This window comes from Tursiops truncatus, chromosome 1 (genome assembly GCF_011762595.2).
Source record: "Tursiops truncatus isolate mTurTru1 chromosome 1, mTurTru1.mat.Y, whole genome shotgun sequence".
Lineage (NCBI taxonomy): Eukaryota > Metazoa > Chordata > Mammalia > Artiodactyla > Delphinidae > Tursiops > Tursiops truncatus.
Window position 1 is genome coordinate 129,209,563 of NC_047034.1, and position 24,159 is coordinate 129,233,721.

The 24,159-nt window shown below is 42.1% G+C and overlaps 1 protein-coding gene across 3 annotated transcripts in view; it reads right to left on the reverse strand.

Moving 5' to 3' along the window:
* ROR1 (receptor tyrosine kinase like orphan receptor 1) overlaps positions 1-24,159 on the reverse strand; it is a 409,060-nt gene that overhangs the window by 109,526 nt on the left and 275,375 nt on the right. For all 3 annotated transcript variants that reach the window (XM_073788849.1, XM_019920148.3, XM_073788854.1), the window contains exons 3-4: positions 15,937-16,224; positions 15,253-15,283 (exon numbers count right to left, since the gene is read on the reverse strand). In XM_073788849.1, the coding sequence (XP_073644950.1) occupies positions 15,253-15,283; positions 15,937-16,224 (319 nt within the window). The remainder of the gene's footprint in view (positions 1-15,252; positions 15,284-15,936; positions 16,225-24,159) is intronic.

Consider the following 24,159-nt stretch of genomic DNA (forward strand, 5'->3'; position numbering starts at 1 on the left):
AGTTATTAGCAAATTCTGTCTGTAGAGTCCCAAGAAGCAAATTTCTAGAAGTTTTCTGTCTCTGTTTTTAGCCTCCAAGAGTTCATAAACATTGAGGTCTAGACTCTGAGCACCTCTCTACACAATTTAAAAGAACTTACTATGATAAGAAAAAGCAGAGACATGATCATTTTTCAATTTGTCTATATTTCTAGGCAGGAAAGTAGAGCACCAGGCTATGCTGTCAAAGCTATTGGATGGCTGTAAGGTCAAAAGACATAGGAAAAAAGGTTCTGAAAATTACAGTCATACAAATGTAACGTATCTTCTTATTCTTGTTCGTTTTTACAATCTCTCTTGGGAATTTCACCTCCTGCAAAGCTTTGCCCATCAGCTTAGGCAAAATGACTACCATGTCTACCCCTTCAGTCCTGATTTCTATCCCAGGTCCCAGTTCCACAACCCAAACTGTCCACTGGATGGTTCTACCCAAAGATCAGGCAGGGACAGCAACTTTGGATATGCTATCTTTGACTCAGAGTTGCCTCCTAGCCTGCCTCCACCCCAGCTTTCCAGTGGCATGGAAATCAATCTGGGGTATTAATGTTGGTGCTATGTGCCCTCAGATTCATTCCTCACCCTTCCCCTGCTCAGCTCAGCATGCACAAGGGAGGCAACCTCTGCAGGCTGCAATTCTCAGGCTTCCTGTGTCAGCTGGCTTCTTGTAGAGTTCCCCTAATGGGAAGCACTGGCTGGCATTTGGAAGTGGGGAGGAAGGGAGAAGCCAAGTTGCCTTCCCCCTTCTTTCTGCCCTGGGAGATCAGGGGGAGCCCCAGTGCCCACGGGACAGGCTTGCCAATATCTCGACCGTCACAGATGACCCTATTCCCAGGCTCCGGTAAAACTGCCTCTACCCTTTGTCCTGCCAGTCTAGGCATGGCTGCAGCTTCTATCTGTTGCTGATCTTTGAGTAGCATCATCAACCTTTAGCAGAGTCAAGATTATTCATCACATTTCATTTATTTTGTTTGTTGTAAGATTTGGCTGTTTCTCTTGTAAAGCTCTATGAGTCTATGAATCAGTAATGACCCTGTATTCACAAGTCACACATGCAAACCAGTGTCCTTATTTTCCTATGAGCCTTCAGGGCCTGCCAGTCAGGCAACAAGGTCATCTGATCAGTGCTTTAAAAATGCCCACGTGGGGCTTCCCTGGTGGCGCAGTGGTTGAGAGTCCGCCTGCCGATGCAGGGGACACAGGTTCATGCCCCGGTCCGGGAAGATCCCACATGCTGCGGAGCGGCTGGGCCTGTGAGCCATGGCCGCTGAGCCTGCGCGTCCGGAGCCTGTGCTCCGCAACGGGAGAGGCCACAACAGTGAGAGGCCCGTGTACCGCAAAAAAAAAAAAAAAAATGCCCGCGTGAAGACACCAGAGGGCTGTCTCCAACACTACATCACACTGTTTCCTGCTGTGATCCCCTTGCTTAACTTTAAGCAGAGGAACTCAGCCCTCAAGGCAGGAGGCTAGTGAAGAAATATGGCAGGAAAATGCTGCTCTATTTAACCGAGGCGAGCAGAGCCTGCTACTGACCAGCAGAACGAATAGTTATTTCCTCTTCACCCAGAAGGGCACAATATCACACCACTGCAGAATCTGGTGGTGGTGATGGTGAGGGTTCCTATGTGGAAGTTCTCTGCAAAATCATTCTCACTGATTGATCTAACTATACACCATCATGCTTGGAATGGGCAGGATGGATGTACATGTCAGATAAAAAGAGGACAATTAACACCTCAGAGCAGAGAAAGAGAACGCAAGAGCAAACTGCATGACATTCAGAACTCGAAGAGATCTTACTATAATAAAGGAAACAGCAAATAGAGCCAATGAGCCATAAAATTAAGAGTTAGAAGAACTCTTGGATCACATTGAACTCAGGTTCTTCAGTTTGCAAATAAAGAAACTGAGGCCCAAAGGAGGTAAGCATTCTTTCTACGGTCGCTGGTTAGTGAATGACACAGAAAGGACTAGAATCCAGACAGCGGCCTTTTCTCTAGACCCTTGCTTCTCAAAGTTTGTGGACCAGCAGCACCAGAACCTGTACCTGCTAGGAGCCTGCTAGAAATGCAGAACCTCAGGCCGCACCCCAGACCTACACCTTTTTTATTTTTTGCAGTACGCGGGCCTCTCACTGTTGTGGCCTCTACCGTTGCGGAGCACAGGCTCCGGACGCGCAGGCTCAGCAGCCATGGCTCACAGGCCCAGCCGCTCCACGGCATGTGGGATCTTCCCAGACCGGGGCACGAACCCTCGTCCCCTGCATCAGCAGGCGGACTCTCAACCACTGCACCACCAGGGAAGCCCCTGGACCTACACCTTTTGAATCTACATTTTAACAAGACCCCAGGTGACTTACATCTACATTACATTAATTTAAGAAGTAAATTAATTTAAGAATTTACATTAAATTAAAGTACATTAATTTAAGAAGTAGTGCTCCAAACCACACTGTGATTCCTCTGGGGCTTCCTGTTCACCCACAGCCAGAATTGGGGTGGTGATGTTTACTATTTCTTGAGAAAAGTACTTGCTCTGTAACTTATAGCAGAAGCTAATATTAGAGCTCATAAATACAGGAAAGGAAAGTATAAATCATGTTGAATGAGGACTTTTAGATTGGTTTTGTTGCCTGGCATCCACTTGTATGACTTAAAAACAGCTTCTAAGAATCAGAAGACTGGAACATAGAAGGAACTAGATAAAAATGTGTCAAGCAAATTAATAAAACCTTGCCATATGTGGAGAAAGTATTTCAGAACAGAGACTCTTAGATATTCAATTTAATACACATTTGTTGAGCACCTACTATGTGCTAGGTGCTGTGTTAGGTGTGGGGATACACTTATGACTAACACATAGACTGAGAAGCTCATTTCAGAGCATGTGCTCCTAGAAAGCAAGGACTTATCTTCCCTCTTCTCCCTTTAAATGTGCCCTGCACACACAGATACACTTTGCCAATGTTCACAAGTATCGTTCTAATTGGAAGCTTTCCACACCTTAGTCATACAGTGGAATTGTTGAGTGATGGGGGTGGATTGGGATATAAGAGCTTGGCTTCTCAACCTCCTGTACTTTTGGATCCATCCCCCAGTGGGATCGGTAAATCCTTCTTATCTAATCTCTCCACATTCCCTCCCTCTGGCCCTTCTCTGCAGAGCACTGTGTCTCAAGCGGTTTGATGAAGAGATGGAGGTTAGCTACTTCACTTGGAGCCGTGGCCCCCTGTGTCCTGGGCCAGCTGCTGAGGGACTTCCCTGTCTCCCCTCTGCAGGGCACCTCCACCTTTGAACTGCCTGAGTAACTGTGTTGAAAGTTAGCCTTAAGTTTATCTTGAATTGAAAATTACATTAACACTTCCTGGGCTGGGCCGGCACCCAGCTACACTTCTTCACTGTGGCTGAGATAAGAGAAGGAAAAAATTCATCAAAAGCTGGTCACTTTGTCTTTCTGCAGAAAGGGACTTAAGCCAAAGGCCAACGAGAGGAAAGGGGATAAAGGTTTCAAGGTACCTGGTTGGTGTTCACAGCAAGATATACCGTCCAGAGGGACTCTAGCTGGAAAGAAGGCATAGCCTCTTTGCTAAAATAGCAGTGATGATGATGGTGACATCAGTCAATATTATGAAGCTTCTAATATGCGCCAGCTACAGTGCTACCTACGTTACACACATCATCTTATTATTTAACCTTTACAACAACTCTATGAGATACTTTTTTTAAAATCATGATCTTTCTACAGACTTATTCTGCAGGAGACCTGACAGGATTAAAGAAAAGAAATACAACTTAAATTCATTGCACTTTAATTATCTACCAGGCCCCATGCTGGGATTTTTCATGTGTCAGAAGATAGTGGAACAGTATAGTCAGTCAGTCAACAAATATTATCTCACTCATTGGAGGAATACTTATTGAGTTCTACTAGGTGTTAAGTACTCCATAGTCATAGTCTCATTACTGCCAATGATAATCCTATAGGATAGGTACTGTTATCGCCACCTTGTAGAAAAGGATGCTTACATCCTGTTTTTCTCCCCACCCCCCCTTTTTTTTTTTTAGTGACTATTTACTGAATGCTGGCTATGTTCTAGGACTGGGATAGACTGGTACATGAAGCAGCCAGTGCCCTGACCTCATGAAGCTTAGTCTGTAGACAAACAAATAAATAAAAAAGGAAAATGTTAGGTAGTGATAAAAACTCTGATATAAATGAAGCAGGGTTATATGATAGAAAATGCCGGGGGCTACTTCAGATTCAGGGGTCATTTCTGAGGAGGTGACATTTTAGATGAGCACTGAATGACAAGAAGGAGCGAGTCACGCCAAGATCTTGGAACAAAGCCTTCCAGGTAGAGAGAAGGGGTAACACAGAAATCCTAAGGCCTGCAGAACACACCTGGAGAGTCCAAGGAACAGAACCACAGCCAGCGTGGCTGGAGTTGAATGTCAGAGGTGGGAGGCCACAGAGGGAGGCAGGGAGCCTTACACATCAGGGCAAGAAGTTGGGAATCAATCCAAATGGGGAGTCCTGGGGGGTGAGGGGCCTAACAGGGCAGAAGTTATTTTTAAAAGCTACTCTGGTTTCTGTGATGAGAAATCGCCTGTAGGAGACAAGGGCGGAAGAAGGTTAAGCGGCCTTAGTACGAAATTCAAATGGGATATGAGAGTGGCGGAGAGGAGGGTGGCAGGGGAGATGGGGAAGAGGGGTTGGAGGGGTCAGAAGCACTTGCTGAGGCAGCGGAAGGCCCCAGCACACTGGCTAAGCAGTTGCAGGGAAAAGCTTGGTCTTTGTAGTTTCCACAGAGCTTGGACAAGAGCCTGGCATTTTGTGGGTGACTGATAACTATTTGTTGGACTGAACTGATGCTTAGTGTTTGCTGTATTGGATCTGTTTGCCTGTTAGAAGGCTCAAGATATATACCAGGAGACCTCAGGCAAACATGAGTGATACAGGATTGGTGCTCCCCAGGCCTCACTGGGGTCAACTAATAAATATAATGATCCCAAAAGATTAAAACTGAAGAAGTCGAATATGAACTAAGTCGAAATAAAGTCATTTTACTTTTTTGAGTCTTTTCAATAATACGGGGCTCAAAACATGTTCCCTGGAGAGCTGTTTTGGGGCAGAGAGGTGATGCATGTAAAAAAATCCCATCCGTTGCCTTACTGGGGGAAGAAATTCAACAAAGGGAAGCTGTCATCAAATGGAACATACCCTGGGGCCTCACTGGCCTCCTGAGACAGCACCCACCCTGTACTGTCTGTGACATCAATAAGATGCCCAGGTGAAGGCAGAAATATGGAATGACAGAGTAAGGACCTCCAAAACTCTGTTCCTCCATAAAAGCATCAATAGTGGCAAAAAAAATTGTGAAAATCAACATTTTCATAACTCTGGAAATTAGCCAAAGGCTTGTAATACTCTGAGGAGCATTTATTCAAGAAAAAACACTTAAATTTGGTAAGATCAGAGCCCTATGGAATTTTAACTTGCCCTATTCTCATCTCCCTCTTCTGAGTTCCGCAGTAGCCTTGAAAAGCAGCAGCTTCCCCCCAACAGCAGCTGTGAATGCCAGCAGCCTAGCGATCACTGGAGGAGGCAGACGGGTTGGAGCGCCTCAAAAGCCACATCTCCAGAGAACCAGCATGACTTGCCCTGTCCAGCAGCATTGTGGAAAAGCCCCATTCACAGGGCTTGATTATTTCTTTTGACTGGACTCAGAGCTTCTCGGTGGAAAAGCCCTAGCTCCAGGACATTTGCTGGAAAAAACTCATAGTTGTCTGGGGTAACAATACCAGTTGGGGAAAAGAAGAGCCTGGCCAAAAAGCTCAAAAGCTCAAAGGGAGGATCTAAGGAATGAGATGTTTATAGGCAGGCTTTGAAAACCTCTGACATACTCCTGGGGATGTAGAAGGATGCACTCATGTGAGGGGTTGTGTGCATGCCCAGGAAAGACCTGAGAAAGCCCTGGCTAACTTTGAGGCCATGCTCAAGAAGGAAATGAAAGCAAAGGCAGAATTATAAACTGCTGGAGTGCTAAGGGTAATCCCCCCAAACACATATGGGGCCCCTCAGCAAAGGATGGGAGACATGGGTTTAAAGAAATCTCTGTCCAATTGTTAGCTGATCACTGAGCTAACTGAGCAGAGACTTCAGTAGCCACACATGATGGGGTAATATAGACTATTCAGAATTATTCCAGGAAAGTCACTAAACAAACAGGAACAACAACAACACACAGCAACATCAGAAGGGAGGTGATCTGATTTCTAGAGTTGCCACATTACATTATTTAAATGCCCAGCTTTCAACAAAAGGCAGTTCTTTGAAAAGATTGATAAAATTGACAAACCTTTAGCTAGACTAGCTAGTTTCACCAAGAAAATAAAGAAAAAGAAAATACAAGTTACTAAAATTAGGTATGAAAGGAGCAAAATCACAACTGATATTACAGAAATTTTAAAAAACATAAGAGAAACTATAAACAACTATATGCCAACAACTTAGATAATCTAGATGGAATGGACAAATTCCTAGAAAGACACAAACCACTAAAACTGACTCATAAAGAAATAGAAAACCTGGAATAGACCTATAACAAGTAAAGAAGTCGAATCAGTAATTTTGAAACTTCCCACAAAGAAAAGTTCAGGCCCAAATGGTTTTACTGGTAAATTTTAACCAAACACTTAAGGAAGAATTTTCACAAACTCTTCCTCAAAAATAGAAGAGAATACTTCTCATTCTAAGAGGTCAGTATTATCCTGACATCAGAATTAGACAAAGACATCATACAAAAAGAAAACTACAGACCAATACCTTTTATAAACATAGATGCAAATATTCTCAAAAACATTACTAGCAAACTCAATCCAGCAACATATAAAAAGGAATTATACATCATGACTAACTGGAAATTATTCCAGGAATGTAAGCTTGGTTTAACATTAAAAATTAATCGATGTAGTACACCACACTAATATATAATAAAGGACCAAAAAATTGTGATCATCTCAATAGACACAGAAAAAGCATTTGACAAAATCCAACACCCTTTCATAATAAAAAATAGTCAACAAAATAGGAAAAGGACAGAACTTCCTCAGCCTGATAAAAGGTATCTACAAAAAACCCACTGCTAGCATCATGAAAGATTTTCCCTTAAGATCAGGGAAAAAACAATATCTGTTCTCACGAATTCTATTTAACATTGTACAGGAGGCTCTAGTCACAGCAATTAGACAAGAAAAAGAAATAAAAGGCATCTAGATTGAAAAGAAAGAACTAAAACAGTTTCTATTTGCAGATGACATGATCGTATGATAGAAAATACTAAGGAAGCTACACACACACACACACACACACACACACACACACATATACACAGAGAGCTAATAAATGAGTTTAGTAAGGGTATAAGATATAAAATCGACTTACAAAAATCAGTTGTATCTTTACAGAGTAGCAATGAATAATCTGAAAACTAAATTAAGAAAACAATTCCATATACAATAGCAAGAAAAATAATAAAATATTTAGGAATAAATTTAACATAAAAGAGTAAAACTTGTACACTGAAATCTACAAAACATTATTGAAAGAAATTAAGTAGAAAGACACCTCACGTTCATGCACTGGAAGATTCAATATTCTTTAGATGACAATACTCTCCGAATTGATCTATAGACTCAATGCTATCTGTATCAAAAACCCAGCTGGCCTCTTGGCAGAAATTAACAAGCTGTCCCTAAAATTCATATGGAAATGCAAGGGAACTCAGAATAGGGGAAAAAAATCTTCAAAAAGAAGAACAATTTTGGAGGATGTGATGGTCAGTTTTATGTGTCAACTTGGCAAGGTACAGTTCCCAGTTATTCAAACACTAGTCTAGGTGTTGCTGTGAAGGTACTTGGTAGATGTGATTAACATCTACAGTCAGTTGACTAACTGTAGGAAATCATCCTCCATAAATGAGTGAGCTCGAGCCAATCAGTTGAAAGGCCTTTAGCACAGAAGTAAGGCTTCCTTGATGAAGAGGAAATTATATCTATAGATTGCAGCATGAGTACCTGGCGAGGAGAGTCTAGCCTGCTCCTCCTGACACCCTACCCTACCCTATGGATTTCAGACCTGGCTAGCAAGCCCACACAATCACAAGCCAACTCCTTGCAATAAATCTCTGGCTCTGTTTTTCCAGTAGAACACTGACAGAAAGAGAGGACTCACATTTCCTGATTTCAAAACCTACTACAAAACTGCAGTAATCAAGACTGTGTGGAACTGGCATAAAGAATATTGACATTGATCAATGGAGTAGAATTGAGAGTCCAGAAGTAAACACATGCATTTATGGTCAATTGGTTCTTAACAGGGTGCCAAGACAACTCAATAAGTAAAGAATAGTCTTTTCCACAAATGGTGTTGAGAAGACTGGATTTCCATGTGCAAAAGAATGAATCTGGATTCCTACCTCATACCATAGACAAAATTTAACTCAAAGTGAACCAAAAACCTAAATATAAGAATAAAACTATAAAAGTAAGAAGAAAAGATAGGAATAAATCTTTGTGCTCTTGTATCAGGCAATGGTTTCTCAAAAGCACAAGCAACCAAATAAAAATAATAATAAATTGAACTTCATCAAAATTTAAAACTTTTTTTGTTTCAAAGAACACTATTAAGAAAATGAAAAGACACCCACAGAGTGGGAGAAAATACTGGCAAGTCATATATCTGATAAGGGTACAGTAGCCACAATATGTGAAGAACTCTTACAACTCAAGAATAAAAAGGCAAAAACCCCAATTTAAAAATGGGCAAAGACTTTGAACAGCCATTTCTCCAAAGAAGTCATACAAATGGCTAATGAGCATATAAAAAGATGATCAACATCATTAGGCATTACAAAAATGCAAATCAAAATCACAATGAAAAAAAAATAACAGCTGCACATCCACTAGGATGGTTATAATAATTAAAAATAAATAGAAGGAATATAGGAGAAATTGGAACCTTCATACATTCTTTGTAGGAGTATAAAAGGGTACATAAAATGGTAGAGCCCTTTAAAAAAGAGTTTTGTAGTTCTTCAGAAAGTTAAACATAGAAATACCATATGCCCCTGGAATTCCATTCCTAGGTATACATTCAAGAGAACAGAAAACACACACTCCACAAAAACTTGTACATGAACATTGCAGCATTACTCAGAATAGGCAAAAAGTGGCAGTAAGCCCAAAGTCCACCAAGAGATGAATGGATAAACAAAACATGGAATACAATGGAACATTATTCAGCCATAAAAAAGGATGGAGTACCGACACATGCTATAATGTGGATGAACCCTGGAACCAGTATGCTAGATAAAAGAAGCCAGACACAAAGGGACAAATATTGTATGATTCTACTTATATGAACTATCTAGACCAGGTAAATTCATAGAGACAGAAAGCACACTAGAGGTTATCAGGGACTGGGAGGAGATTCTTTATGAGACGGTGAAAATATCCTCAAATAAGATAGTAGTGAAGGTTACACCACACTGTGAATATATTAGAAACACTGAATTTTATAGTTTAAAATTGTGCATTTTATGGCATGTGAACTATATCTCAGTAAAATTGTTATTAAAAAAAACAGAAAAAGAAGAAGAAGGCCCCTGTCCCGGGCCCACATACCAAAAGTACATAGAAAATAAACTGAATAAGTGTAGAGTACACATGGGACTCTCTGGGATCTGGCACTAAGTGCTGGCACAGTGATCCAAGCCTTAAACATCCACTCCCGTGACCGACTAACACTGTTCTGGTCCTAGGGACCCCTTCTCTAACATCTCTTACCCTATGTCCTTGAAACAGAAGACAACCATGATTGTATACTGTGAAGGTTTGTGAGTTGTGCCACTGCCAGTGGAAGTGATGGACACTGCTTGGAGAGCAGGAAGGGTTGTGGTGGCAAAAGCACTTCAGGTCACCTTATCTTTGATAAAGGAGGCAAGAATATACAGTGGAGAAAAGACGGCCTCTTCAATAAGTGGTGCTGGGAAAACTGGACAGGTACATGTAAAAGTATGAAATTAGAACACTCCCTAACACCTACACAAAAATAAACTCAAAATGGATTAAAGACCTAAATGTAAGGCCAGACACTATCAAACTCTTAGAGGAAAACATAGGCAGAACGCTCTATGACATAAATCACAGCAAGATCCTTTTTGACCCACCTCCTAGAGAAATGGAAATAAAACCAAAAATAAACAAATGGGACCTAATGAAACTTAAAAGCTTTTGCACAGCAAAGGAAACCATAAACAAGACCAGAAGACAACCCTCAGAATGGGAGAAAATATTTGCAAATGAAGCAACTGACAAAGGATTAATATCCAAAATTTACAAGCAGCTCATACAGCTCAATAACAAAAAAACAAACAACCCAATCCAAACATGGGCAGAAGACCTAAACAGACATTTCTCCACAGCAGATATGCAGATTGCCAACAAACACATGAAAGGATGCTCAACATCACTACTCATTAGAGAAATGCAAATCAAAACTACAATGAGATATCATCTCACACTGGTCAGAATGGCCATCATCAAAAAATCTCCAAACAATAAATGCTGGAGAGGGTGTGGAGAAAAGGGAACCCTCTTGCACTGTTGGTGGGAATGTAAATTGATACAGCCACTGTGGAGAACAGTACGGAGGTTCCATAAAAAACTAAAAATAGAACTACCATATGATCCAGCAATCCCACTACTGGACATATACCCTGAGAAAACCATAATTCAAAAAGAGTCATGTATCGCAATGTTCATTGCAGCACTATTTACAATAGCCAGGACATGGAGGCAACCTAAGTGTCCATCATCGGATGAATGGATAAAGAAGATGTGGCACATATATACAATGGAATATTATTCAGCCATTAAAAGAAACGAAATTGAGTTATTTGTAGTGAGGTGGATGGACCTAGAATCTGTCATACAGAGTGAAGTAAGTCAGAAAGAGAAAAACAAATACCGTATGCTAACACATATATATGGAATCTAAGAAAAAAAAAAGGTCATGAAGAAACTAGGGGCAAGACGGGAATAAAGACACAGACCTACTAGAGAATGGACTTGAGGATATGGGGAGGGGGAAGGGAGAAGGGTAAGCTGTGACAAAGTGAGAGAGTGGCATGGACATATATACAGTACCAAACATAAAATAGATAGCTAGTGGGAAGCAGCCGCATAGCACAGGGAGATCAGCTCGGTGCTTTATGACCACCTAGAGGGATGGTATCGGGAGGGTGGGAGGGAGGGGCATGCAAGAGGGAGGGGATATGGGGACATATGTATATGTATAACTGATACACTTTGTTATAAAGCAGAAACTAACACACCATTGTAAAGCAATTATACTCCAATAAAGATGTTAAAAAAAATAGTAGCTTAAACGAAAAAAAAAAGCACTTCAGTAAGAAAAATGATAAGTTAATCAACTTGTCAAATTCTTCTTCCCAGTCTGAATGCAATAGATTCTTGTACAACAAACTATCATTCCCAGTATAACCGAGCATCCATTTGCCTGTTTTGCTTTGTATTCCAATCAGTGCTTCTGAAAGTTCTCACAAATGAGAGTATATTTGCAACAGTTTCACATGGCTAAGAAAAATTTTGTAATATTACACGTTATGAGTCAAATTGTGTGCCCTTAAATTCACATGTTGACATCATAATCCCCAACAGCTCAGAATGCGATCTTATTTGGAAACAGGGTAACTTGATTACAGAGGTAATCTGTTACCCCTGTAATCATGCTTAAAAGGGGTCATTGGGATGGGTCCAAATACAATATGACTGGTGTCCTTATGGAAAGAGGAAATTTGGAGACACACACAAGGAGAATGCCATGCGAGTATCAAAGCAGAAAATGGGGTGATGCACCTACAAGCCAAAGAATGTCAAAAGAATACACACTATGTGAAAATCTCGTTTAGAACAACATTAGGTATTCATTCTGCTGAAATGAAGGCAATAAAAAAAGCTTTAATGGAACTAATATATAACAATCTATGAATTACATATAATATCTCTGGCCCCCTTTACCGAATATCCAGGCATGAAGAAGAATGATTTAAGTAGTCATTTTTGATAGCACCCGGCTTCCAGTCATATACAAACCATAATTTTGCATGTATTTTTAACTTTTGTCATTATGAAGGTATATGTGTCAATGTGGGAGGACAGAACATATTTCACTGAGCAGTTTGCTAGCTTGATTTACAACATTTAAATACGTACATGTGTGGTATGTGGGCCTCCACTTGTGCTCATGCCCCAGGTCCGATCATTGTTAGAGGTGGGCAGGGCCCAGCAATGACAGAAGAAAGCTAGCCTGCAGCTATGAACAGAAGCCAAACCAACAGCTCTAACTTGCTCCTACTACAACTAAAATGCCATCCTGGAAGCTTCATGTGAGGACCTGATGCAGTCCCTAGAGGGAGTGGTGAGTGCCTCACATACTTTGCCTTCCTGGGCCATAGTCCCCAGGGCCCTACAAGCCCATCCCAGTCCAGGGGTATATAGCCCTGTGGCCTCAGTGGGCACTCAGCTCTCACCAGGTTTCATACACCTGATATATTTCACTGTTCCAAATGCCAGGGTGCGTCATGAACTTGCATTTGGTTTCCTTGCAGTAATTCTTGCGGTGCCACCTTTAAGTAAACAGAGCAATCTTACAACTGCACTTCACTCCTGCATTGGGAAAGGACAGTGCAGTTTGACGAAAGGCTTTCAGAGCACTCCTCAATGCGGTGATATTCCCCATGGCTATTATGTTGTTACGTCCTGCCTGTCCCCTTGTAGGGAGGTTTGGCTGCTGGTTGAGGGCTATGAGGATACAGAAGGGAACTAGCATTCCATCTGGGAGTAAGCCTTAGGAAGAAAGGAACTCTTAGAGATAGGGTAAGTGGTGGCAGCTGAGAAAGGAGAAAAAAGCAGGATACATCGCCAGTTTCTAAGGGAATGAGAGAAAAGGGTATCAAAATGCCAAACTGAGGATAAAGATTGAGCTGCAGAAGGCCCTGCAGGATTTCCAACTTTGATTGTATTTTTTTTGCAGCTCCCTCCAAGAAAACATGGCAAGTGTACATTTCATGCTATTGCCGATTAACATGATGGATAAATGGACAGCTAACATAAAACAGAGTTCCTGACATCAAAGGATACTTTTAGCTACGGTTGAGCATCCTTAAGGAACTTCAATACCCTTTCCATAGATAGCAGCTCAGAAAAGCAGAATGCTATCTTTGTATGAAATTAAAAACCATGGAAGATAGACTGGGTTCATCAGAAAGGTAGCAGCAAAGAAAGAATGAAAACTTCAAGTAAGGACATAAAAGGGTTTAAAAATAATTCTGATACTAAAAAAAGGAACTCTGATACAAATACAACAGGTAGAAAGTCAACAGCCCAGTGCTTAATAGCAAAGGCAGACTAGTGAACCACATTAATCAACCTAGGATACAGATTATCAACAACATTTGAAACTCAGATTAACAGGAACAAATAAGGTACCGGAGTGGGAAGCATTTTTACAGCCAGTAACAAAAGTTTTCATCTTTGCTTAAATAAGACTTCAAAAGGATTCCACATATCAACCAATAAGTGAGTTCACCAAAAAAAAAAAAAAAGATTAACTTTAAGAAATGCAAGGCAGGGCTTCCCTGGTGGAGCAGTGGTTAGGAGTCTGCCGCCAAGGCAGGGGACACGGGTGAGTGCCCTGGTCCAGGAAGATCCCACATGCCGCGGAGCAACTGGGCCCTCGTGCCACGACTACTGAGCTTGCGCTCTAGAGCCCACGAGCCACAACTACTGAGCCCACGTGCCACAACTACTGAGCCCACGTGCCACAACTACTGAAGCCCGCGAAACTAGAGCCTGTGCTCCGCAACAAGAGAAGCCACCGTAATGAGAGGACTGTGCACCGCAACGAAGAGTAGCCCCCGCTCGCCGCAACTAAAAAGAAAGCCCGCGCACAGCAACGAAGACCCAATGCAGCCAAAAATAAATAAATAAATTTATTTTAAAAAAAGGAGAAAGAAATGCAAGGCACAGTGACCACACTTCTGATCTGTTTTAAGATGAATCAGCATTTTCTACCTGAGCAAGCAGAATGCAGTTAGCACTTGGGTGATTTTAAAGACTCTTTAACAGTTGCCTTTAATTGGCTGATGAAATAGCAGAACCGTGTGGCTGAAAGCCAATGTTTATTTTTACCCGTTACCTGTTTTATTAATGGGATTGTGGGCCACTGGGCCTCCAGGAACACACAAATATATTTAAATATCCCACACTGTAATTAAGAGGTGCAGAGAGGATTAGAGCAAATTAAGCTGCTGTTGTACTTGCCATTGGTTTAGTCAAGGCCAGGCATTTTGATGCTCTCATGGCAGAACCCGGCAAGTTTTACTTCAGAAATCTACAAAATATGGAATATATTTTCTTGCAGAGCAAGGGTTTTAATAAATGGGTCTCCCCCCCAAAATAAAAATTATACATAAATAAAAATATCCCAAGTGAATGCTCCTACAATGAAAGAAGAGATTCCCTTAGCCAGAAAAGGAAAAATGTATCAACAATAGTGTCAGTTAAAGAAACTGAATCTTGAGACTCTATTAATAAGGGACTCAAAATGAATCAAACTTCCATGTAACTCTCATCCAGACACAGGGCTTTCTTCTCCTAGGTGAGTCAGAACTTCTCCCTGAGTTTTTTAAAGGGAATAAAAATAAAGTGATCACCCAACAGATGACCTGTTCAATAACTAAAGCATCAGAAATATTTGCAGAAACGGAGAACAGAGCCTTTTAAGCAAAGACTAGAGTATAGGTTCCTAAGCCAGCAGTGTTTCATTTTTTTTGTTTGATTTTACCAAACCCATTGTAACTAAATGTTAGCTTAATTTTAAAATAGTACATGTAAGTAGACTCTTTGCTTTGATTGCTCAGAATCAACATTACCATGCTTGAGATTACTGCCAGTGCTGGTCTCCTATGAATCTTCATATCAAAGAAAAAGCAAAATGGAATGAGGGCAGGGCAAAATGGAATGAAATCTGGAAACACAGTGTTTTGACCCAAGCAGAGGACAACATTGCCTTTGCCCTAGCAACTCTGGAGAAGCGCTTAAAAAAGACAAGAAAGAAGATCTAAGTACTTACGAGGACCCTGGACTTGCAGTGGGAGGGGGGCCTGAAGAAATGAAAGAAAAACAAAAGAAACAGTCAGTCTGGGTTATTGGAGGGTGAACATCAGGACAGTCAAACCATTACGGACCAAAGTTCTCAGCCACCCCGAGGTGATATTTATTTTTCTGGAATTTATTATTTTGCTCCAGCTCCCCCAACCACCTCTATGAAAAAACATACCAGTGAGACTGTGTCTATATCCCACAGTTCAGAGCCTGAAAAATGCTAAGACAAGGGCTAAAAAATGAGTCAGAGTAGGCATCCTCTCGAGATGCAGCGAGTTTCAGTGGGAGGCTGAATGAGCATGAGGACGTTCATTGCAACAGCAGGCAGGGGTCTGTGATGGCAGCTGGACAGAAAAGGAGCCTGTGTGCTGGAAATCTTCCCAACTTCTCTGGACAAGGAACATTCTTGTTGAGAATTCACTGATGCGGTGACTTAGAATTGGGGCTGAGGTCAGCCCTATCTGGACCCTGCTGCTCTGCAGTTTACTGGCTGGGTGACCGTGAACATAGTACTTAAATGCTGGGCCTTGGTTTACTTATTTCTAAAATGGGTACAAGAGGACCAGCTTCTGTGTTGCTGGGCACACCCAGGACCTCCTCACCCCCGCGGAGGCTGAGGGCCAAAGGCCATCCCCAGTAGGAAGCCGCTTACCGAACTTGACAAACAAGACTCCAGTGGTAGAAACCACCTTCTTGCCGTTCGTCGCCACGCACTGGAAGTAGCCCGTGTCTGTGGTGTCGAGGTTTCTAATCCGTAGCCGAGAGCCATAGTTGGTTGCCCGAAAGGAGATCCTCCGGGGCTCCTGGACCACAGGTGCATCATTTTTGAACCAGCGGATAGTGGGAGGCGGATTCCCAGAGACTTTGCAGTGCAGTTCTGCCGTCTGCCCCAGGGACGTGGTGATGTTATTCATCGGTTCATCGAGGGCCAGGTAAGACTCTGTGCACAGGGAGAAACAGGCAGGTGAGAGGGGCAGACTGCTGGAGAGTACCTCCAAGCAACCCAAACTCACTCTGTGTGCCCCAGACCACAGAGAGACTGAACAGGAGCGGCATGGTGGAGACAGACAAGGGATGGTTGAAATCATCCCTTTACCGAGACCCTGTGACTACTAAACAATCACCCACAGAGTCTGCTGCTTGGAAGGAAATTTGTTACTAACCATGGTATAAAACCCAAAGTTTTCAAATGACAATGTGGTACCCATGGATAAATTTCTCGGCCAAGACAAGATGAGCTTTTGTGTTTCGGAGTATAAAAAAAAATGCATGCTTCTTGTTACAAACTCAAACAATACAGTAAAAAAGAAAAAGAAGTAAAATTTACATCATCCCGAAATGACATCCCTCTTAACATTCTGGCAAAGATCCTACCAGTTTGTTCACTTTTGATAAGAGAGAAAGTATGAAAAACTGGAAAGGTAGGAGTAATATATTTATATCCACATGGCCCAAGACTGGGAAGAATGCTGAAAATCTTCCTGTCAGTGATGATATAATAAGGGTTATGAAGGCCAGGCTGCTGGCAGACAAAGTGGTGAGAGGCAATGAAATTATTTCCATAATGTTACTCATGTCAACCGCAACACATTACAATATATTATTCTATGCATTCAATTTTTAACTGAGATATAATTTATATTCTATGAAATGTATCAGTCTTAATTGCACAGTCCCACGAGCCTTGACAAATGCATGTACCCATGTAACCGATGCCCCTATCAAGATATAGAACAACAGAACATCATCAGTATCCCAGAAAGTACCCCCAAGATCCTTAGTAGTGAATCCCTGCTCCACCCCCTCTACCTGGCAAAACTGTGAGAGGATTAAAATTAAATCAGATGAAAGGCAAAAAAAAAAAAAAAAAATTAAAATTAAATCAGGCAAGGCATGGGAAGCATTTAAACTAGTATATGGCGAAAAGTAAGCACTCATATATATTAATCAGTGTTCTATTATTTTTATAATAATAACAACTTCTGTGCAATGCCTTTTACTCTGTCTCCTGTTATCCTCTAATAACCCCGTGAGGTAGGAAAGGCACAGGAAGTATCATGATGCCCAGCTGCAGGGGAGATGTCTCAGAGATTAGCTGACTTGCCCTGTGGTCACACAGTAAGATGTACATTGTGCCCAAAGCTTCTAGCACTAACGACTTTGTGTCCTCAGGCTCAGCCTAGCACCTAAACAAAGTTCAACTGAGCCAAGCTGGTTAGTACAGTAGTAAGAACAGATAGACTCTAAGTCCTGCCATATGCCAGGGGCTTTACTTTAGTATTTACCTGCCCTATAACCCCACAAGGGAGGAGGAATTGTCATCGCTGCTCAACAATGAGGAGACCTAGGATCAGAGAGGTTAAGTGACTTGCCCAAGGCCACACAGCTGAGCCAAGGGCGGGTTCAGCTCTCTCTGGCTCAAAAACCTAGCTCTTTCCACCCCATCCGATTGCTTTGGTAGCCTGAGTCACACTGAGGAGGGGAGACAGAATTCAAACTTCTTCCTTAAAGAAGAGCTGGGGTTTACACATATCCACACACCCACAGGGCTGTGATCTTCCCCTAACTCCAGCCAGGATTGTCTGGTTCATGGGTCTAACCTTTAGCTATGTGTTCTGGCTGGTGTTATGGTTTCCCTCCAGAAGCCAGGTACCTCACTGACCTGATATCCTCTGATAGGCCCTTCTCCTTGAGGCTACCTCCTGTTTCCTGTCCTTTCTGCAGCATGGGTCCAGCTTTGAGTTGGAGGTGAAACAGGAGGGAAGGGGGCAGGGCACAGCCTTTAAAAGAATGACATAGCCATAGGACATGACAAAAACTGGTTAGAAACAACTAGGTCCAAGATGGCAGAAGATTCGACTTCCAGTGGACCTAGAGCCTCATTATACGCTCGTTGTAATATATTACCATCTAAATGACACACCCACCAGTGCCATGACAGTTCTGAGGCTAACCGTAAAAGGCCAAAAAATGGGCGGTGGCCCAATTCCTGGAAATCCCTGCCCCTTCTCCGAAAATAGTTGGAATAATCCTCCCGCTCATTAGCATATAAAATTACCCAGCCCATAAAAACTAACCACCCCATGTATCGGGTCCTCTCACCTTCTGAGATGGCCCACACTCTGTCTGTGAAGTCTGTTTCTCTCTAAATAAATCCACTTCTCACCTATCACTTTGTCTCTCACTGAAGTCTTTCTGCGACAAGACATCAAGAACCTGAGCTTCATTAAGTCCTGGGACCAGGTGTGTGATCTCAATTAAAAGACTGTGTTTCAAGTCCTAACCTGGGTTTGGCAGGGTTCGAGTCCTGGTGTGTGGGTTCGAGTCCCAATCTGAGTTGCACGGTTTCAGAGAGGTCTCCACAGTGGCAAGAGGTGCCGTCACTCAGGTACTCCCACAGCCTGGCTCCCTCTCCCAGATTTCTACCTCCTTTAAATATCAAAGCCAGCCAACATCAACCACACTCCCCAGAGGCCAGGATGACAGTGTCTACCTGTGCATCTCAGGGGTTGACATGACTGTTGAGTTTTCGTCAAGAAAACAAAAGTCAATTCTACTTTATTTCTTTGGTTCTTCCCCCATAGGAAGTTGCTACTGAAATCCCAGCAAGCTTTTTGGCCAAGCCCTCATAGCGTAAAATATAAAAGGATGAGCTGGAACTTTAAACTGTTTCTTTTGCCTCCAAACCCCAGTTACTTTGCATGATACTACAATCACAGACACACAGTTCTTCAAATTTTTTCTTCTAGGAACATAAATTAGCCCAGAGACAGAGAGCTCTATAACTGGGTGGAGTATTTCAAGTATTCTCTGAAGGTGTACTCAAATTTCTTGAAAACAAATTAGTACGGGTTGATCCACCAGATGAAATCAACCCTCACAAACTCTGAAGCTAGAATGTCTGAATTCGCATCCTGGTTCTGCTACTTATCAGCTGTGTGACCTTGGGCAAGTTATTCAACCTCTCTGTGTCTCAAATTTTGTTACCTGTGAAATTAGTACAATAATTATATCTCCCTCATAGGGCTACTGTGAGGATTATATTAATTAATACATGGAAAGTACTTTGAATAGGGTCTGGCATGGAGCAAACAGCATGTGAAAGTTTCTGCTATTATATTAGCTATTTTTTTCTTTTCTTTTTCCTCACAAATAACTTATGCCTAAAAATGGGGAATGATTATCCATCAAACTGATTGGTTTCCTGGCCATGTCCAGTCCTGACTTTACAGAACAGATCCGAGGGATGAGGCCACCTGCCCAAGATCACATAACTAACACACTGCAGGACAGAGTGGTTAATTTGTCCGTGAAGTTCTATATCATATCTACCTAAAACAAAAACAAGGGGGCTTCCCTGGTGGTGCAGTGGTTGCGAGTCTGTCTGCCGATGCAGGGGACATGGCTTCATGCCCCGGTCCGGGAAGATCCCACATGCTGCAGAGCAGCTAGGCCCGTGAGCCATGGCCACTGAGCCTGCGCATCCGGAGCCTGTGCTCTGCAACGGGAGAGGCCACAACAGTGAGAGGCCCGCATACCGCAAAAAAAAAAAAAAAAAAAAAAACAAGGGTTACAGGGCATCTTGAAATCAGTGTAATAGCTGGCTCAGGCAGTATGTTTCCAGGGAGAACAAAGGAAATGTAAACAAATCTTTGTGTCTACTGAACAAAGGAGCCTTGCCATAAACACAGGGAATTTGGTTCTAACTTTTTAGTGATAAAGAATAATGTTCAATTTATTTGCCATCTGTAGCTGCTCACTTAATAAGTAAAACAAGCAAATGATCTGGTCCTCAGTTTGGCAAAGACTGGAAGCATCAGAAACACATTTGGCCTAAACAACACGAAAGCATTTTGTGACTGGAATAAAATAAAATAAAAACGCATGTCTGAATCATTGCTATCAGCCTTGCTGTTAACAAGCCTCTGGCCGTGATCCATTCTCTTCCCAGAACTATCTGGATCCTCCTGGAGCAGCCTCATGGGCCAAACTAGGGGACCCACTCTCTGTTCTACACCCAGCACTGGCGTGACCATTGCAGGTTATGGACTAGTCATTTCTTTCAGAGAACACCTGGGCATCCCAGCGAAGCAGCCCAGGGCAGAGGAAATCTGTAAACTGGACCTGATACCAGTTTGCCACCACCTAGCTGCAACTGGGCTTTGGAGTCATGATCTATTAGATGGGCCTGTGCGGTCTGCACCTCCTGAAATAGTGTAAATTTCCATATGGGCCTCAGCTACAGAAGCACTGGATGGCAGTGTGGACTAAGAATGCCGCCTGCCATATCAGTAAACAAGATGTGGCGGCCATTGAGCCGTCAGCCACTACAGCTGAATTCCTCTACCACCCCCCCAACCCCAATGGTACATCCTGAAAGGATTCAGGATGGAGAAAAAAAAGAGATTACTGGCCCTAGATAGTTAAGCTGCATAGCAAAGGAATAATTTCATTAAGTCCAGGCTCTTGCATCTTCCCCTATAGAAAAGCACTAAATTCATTCATTAACTTGAGATATCTGGTTTTTCTTTAATTAGCAGTAATCTTTTGATGTTCTGACTACCTGGTTTTGTTGTTGTTGTTCATTTGGTTTTGGGGGGCTTTTTTTTTTTTTTTTTTGGGAAAGTTCCTATATGTCCTGGCTCCTCCCATACCTCTGAAACTGTCCCTGAGAGCTACCTAAGAGGCTGTATCCCGGGCTTAAGTCTTCAGTAAGTCTGCCAAATAAAACAATTGTCAGCTTTTAGGTTGTGCAGTTTTTTCAGTCGACAGCAGACAGCAGGTACTGACTGAGTCTGAATGCCAGAAAAAGCATTTTGGCCTGTACGTTTAAGCCTGGCTATTCATACTGTTAAAAAAGGCCCAGGGCTTCCCTGGTGGTGCAGTGGTTGAGAGTCCGCCTGCTGATGCAGGGGACGTGGGTTCATGCCCCGGTCTGGGAAGATCCCACATGCTGCGGAGCGGCTGGGCCCATGAGCCATGGCCGCTGAGCCTGCGCATCCGCAGCCTGTGCTCTGCAACGGGAGAGGCCACAGCGGTGAGAGGCCCACGTACTGCAAGAAAAAAAAAAAAAAAAAAGGCCCAAAGTGGAGTCACTTGTGCTAAGTCCACATCACCAAACCAGGACTTAATACCTAACTTAATTACACTTTCAACCTCTCCCAGGAATGGACTCTTAAACCAATCAATCTGGAATTACCTAGTCAGCACTAGTGAGGTGATCTGCCTGATAGACCCCTGCTGTGCCCTAAAAGTGACCTTGCCACAAACAACCCTGTTCTGCCCCTTTCTGCTTACACAAGTCTTTCATTTTGTACAGCTCTTCAGAACTCCTTTCTATCTGCTAGATGGGAAACTGCCTGATTCATGAATTGTTGAATAAAACCAGTAAGATTTAAAAAATTTGTTCACTTGAATTTTGTTTTTTAACACTATTTTTTTCAGTGGCTTTATTCAATACCTCTGACAATGTGTGCTTGAGCTGTGGAAGCTTTCTCATCCTTCTTTCCCTGCTTTTGTGGACCACAAATGTTGAGATGGCAGACTGGTGAGTGGGAGGTGGGATATAATCTGGCTGGAGAGAGAAAAAATTCCAATTCTGCTGACTCCACCTCTAGCTCTGTGTCTCTGAATGAACTATGTCTCCCAGTGGGGGTACTAGTAATAATGATGATGGTGACAATGACAATGATGATGATACAATATAATGATGATAATAGTTAACATCTAAAGGGTACTTATTACCACGGCAGGTGTTGTTACAAACCATTATTATTGTCCTCATTTTATACATGAGATATCTAAGGCACAGGGATGGTAAAAAAGCCATCCAAGATCACATAGTAAGTAGAAGTGAGACAAAACAATTATTGATTCAGATTTAGATTGATTTAGATTTCAGTCTAAATCCCAGCAAATTATTTTGTGAATATTGACAAACTGATTCTAAAGTTTATATGAGAGGCAAAAGACCCAGAATAGCCAACATAATACTGAAGGAGAAGAACAAAGCTGGAGGACTGACACTACCCAACTTCAAGACTTGCTATAAAGCTACAGTAATCAAGACAGTGTGATACTGGTGAAAGAATAGACAAATAGACCGATGAAAGAGAACAGACAGCCCAGAAATAGAGTCCAGTGGACTACCTATATATAATCAACTGATCTTTGACAAAGAAGCAAAGTCACCACAAAGGAGCAAAGACAGTCTTCTCAACAAATAGTGCTGAAACAACTGTACATCCACATGCAAAAATGAAGCTAGACATAGCCCTTACACCCTTCACAAAAATTAACTCAAAATGGATCACGGACCTAAACATAAGATGCAAAATTACAAAATTCCTGGAAGATAACATAGGAGAAAACCAAGATGATCTTGAGTATGGAAATGACTTTTTAGATATGATAACAAAGACATGATCTATGAAATAAATAAATGATAAACTGGACTTTATTAAAATTTAACATGTCTGTTCTGCAAAAGACAATATCAACAGAATGAGAAGACAAGCCACAGACTGGGAGAAAACATTTGCAAAAGACACATCTGGTAAAGTACCAAAATATACAAAGAACTCTTAAAACTGAACCATAAGAAAGCAACCCCAATAAAAAATGGGCCAATACTTTAACAGATACCTCACCAAAGAAGAAAAATGGCAAAGAGACATATGAAAAGATGTTCCACATCATATGTCATCAGGGAAACGCAAATTAAAACAATGAGTTACACTAAACACCCATTAGAATGATCAAAATCCAGAACATTGACATTACCGAATGCTGATGAAGACATGGAGCAACAGGAACTCTCTCTCATTGCTGGTGGGAATGCAAAATGTTACAGCTACTTTGGAAGATAGTTTGGCAGTTTCTTACAAAAATAAAAATACTCATACCATATGATCCAGCAATCTCACTCCTTGGTGTTTACCCGAAGTAGTTGAAAACATGTCCACACAAAACCCTGCACATGGATGTTTGTAGCTTTATTCACAATTGCCAAAAGCTGGAAGCAAACAAGCTGTCCTTCAGTAGGTAAATGGATAAACTGTAGTACATCTAGACTATGGAATATTATTCAGTGCTAAAAGGAAATGAGCTACCAAGCCATGAAAACACATAAAGGAAGCATAAATACATATTACTAAGTGAAAGAAGCCAATCTTAAAAGGCTACATATGGCATGATTCCAATTATAGGACATTCTGGAAAAGGTAAAACTTTAGACAGTAGAAATATCAATGGTTACCAGAGACTGGGGTGGGGGGAATGAATGGGCAGAGCACAGAGGATTTTTAGGGCAGTGAAAATACTCTCTCTGATTCTATAATGGTGGATACATGTCATTATACATTTGTATAAATCCATGGAACGTACAACACAAGAGTGAGCTATAATGTAAACTATGAACTTTGGGTGATTATGATGTGTCAATGTAATTTCACCAGTTTTAACAGATGTACGACTCTGGTGGGGAATGTTGATAACGGGAGAGATTATGCATGTAAAGGGGCAGGGTGTATACAAAAAAATCTCTGTATCGTCCCTTCAATTTTGCTGTGAACCTAAAACTTCTCTGAAAGAAAATCTTGAGGGCTTCCCTGGTGGCGCAGTGGTTAAGAATCCATCTGCCAACGCAGGGGACACAGTTTCGAGCCCTGGTCCAGGAAGATCCCACCTGCCGCGGAGCAACTAAGCCCGTGCGCCACAACTACTGAGCCTGCGCTCTAGATCCCGTGTGCCACAACTACGGAGTCCACATGCCACAACTACTGAAGCCCACACGCCTAGAGCCCGTGCTCCGCAACAAGAGAAGCCACCGCAATGAGAAGCCCGTGCACCGCAACAAAGAGTAGCCCCCGCTCAA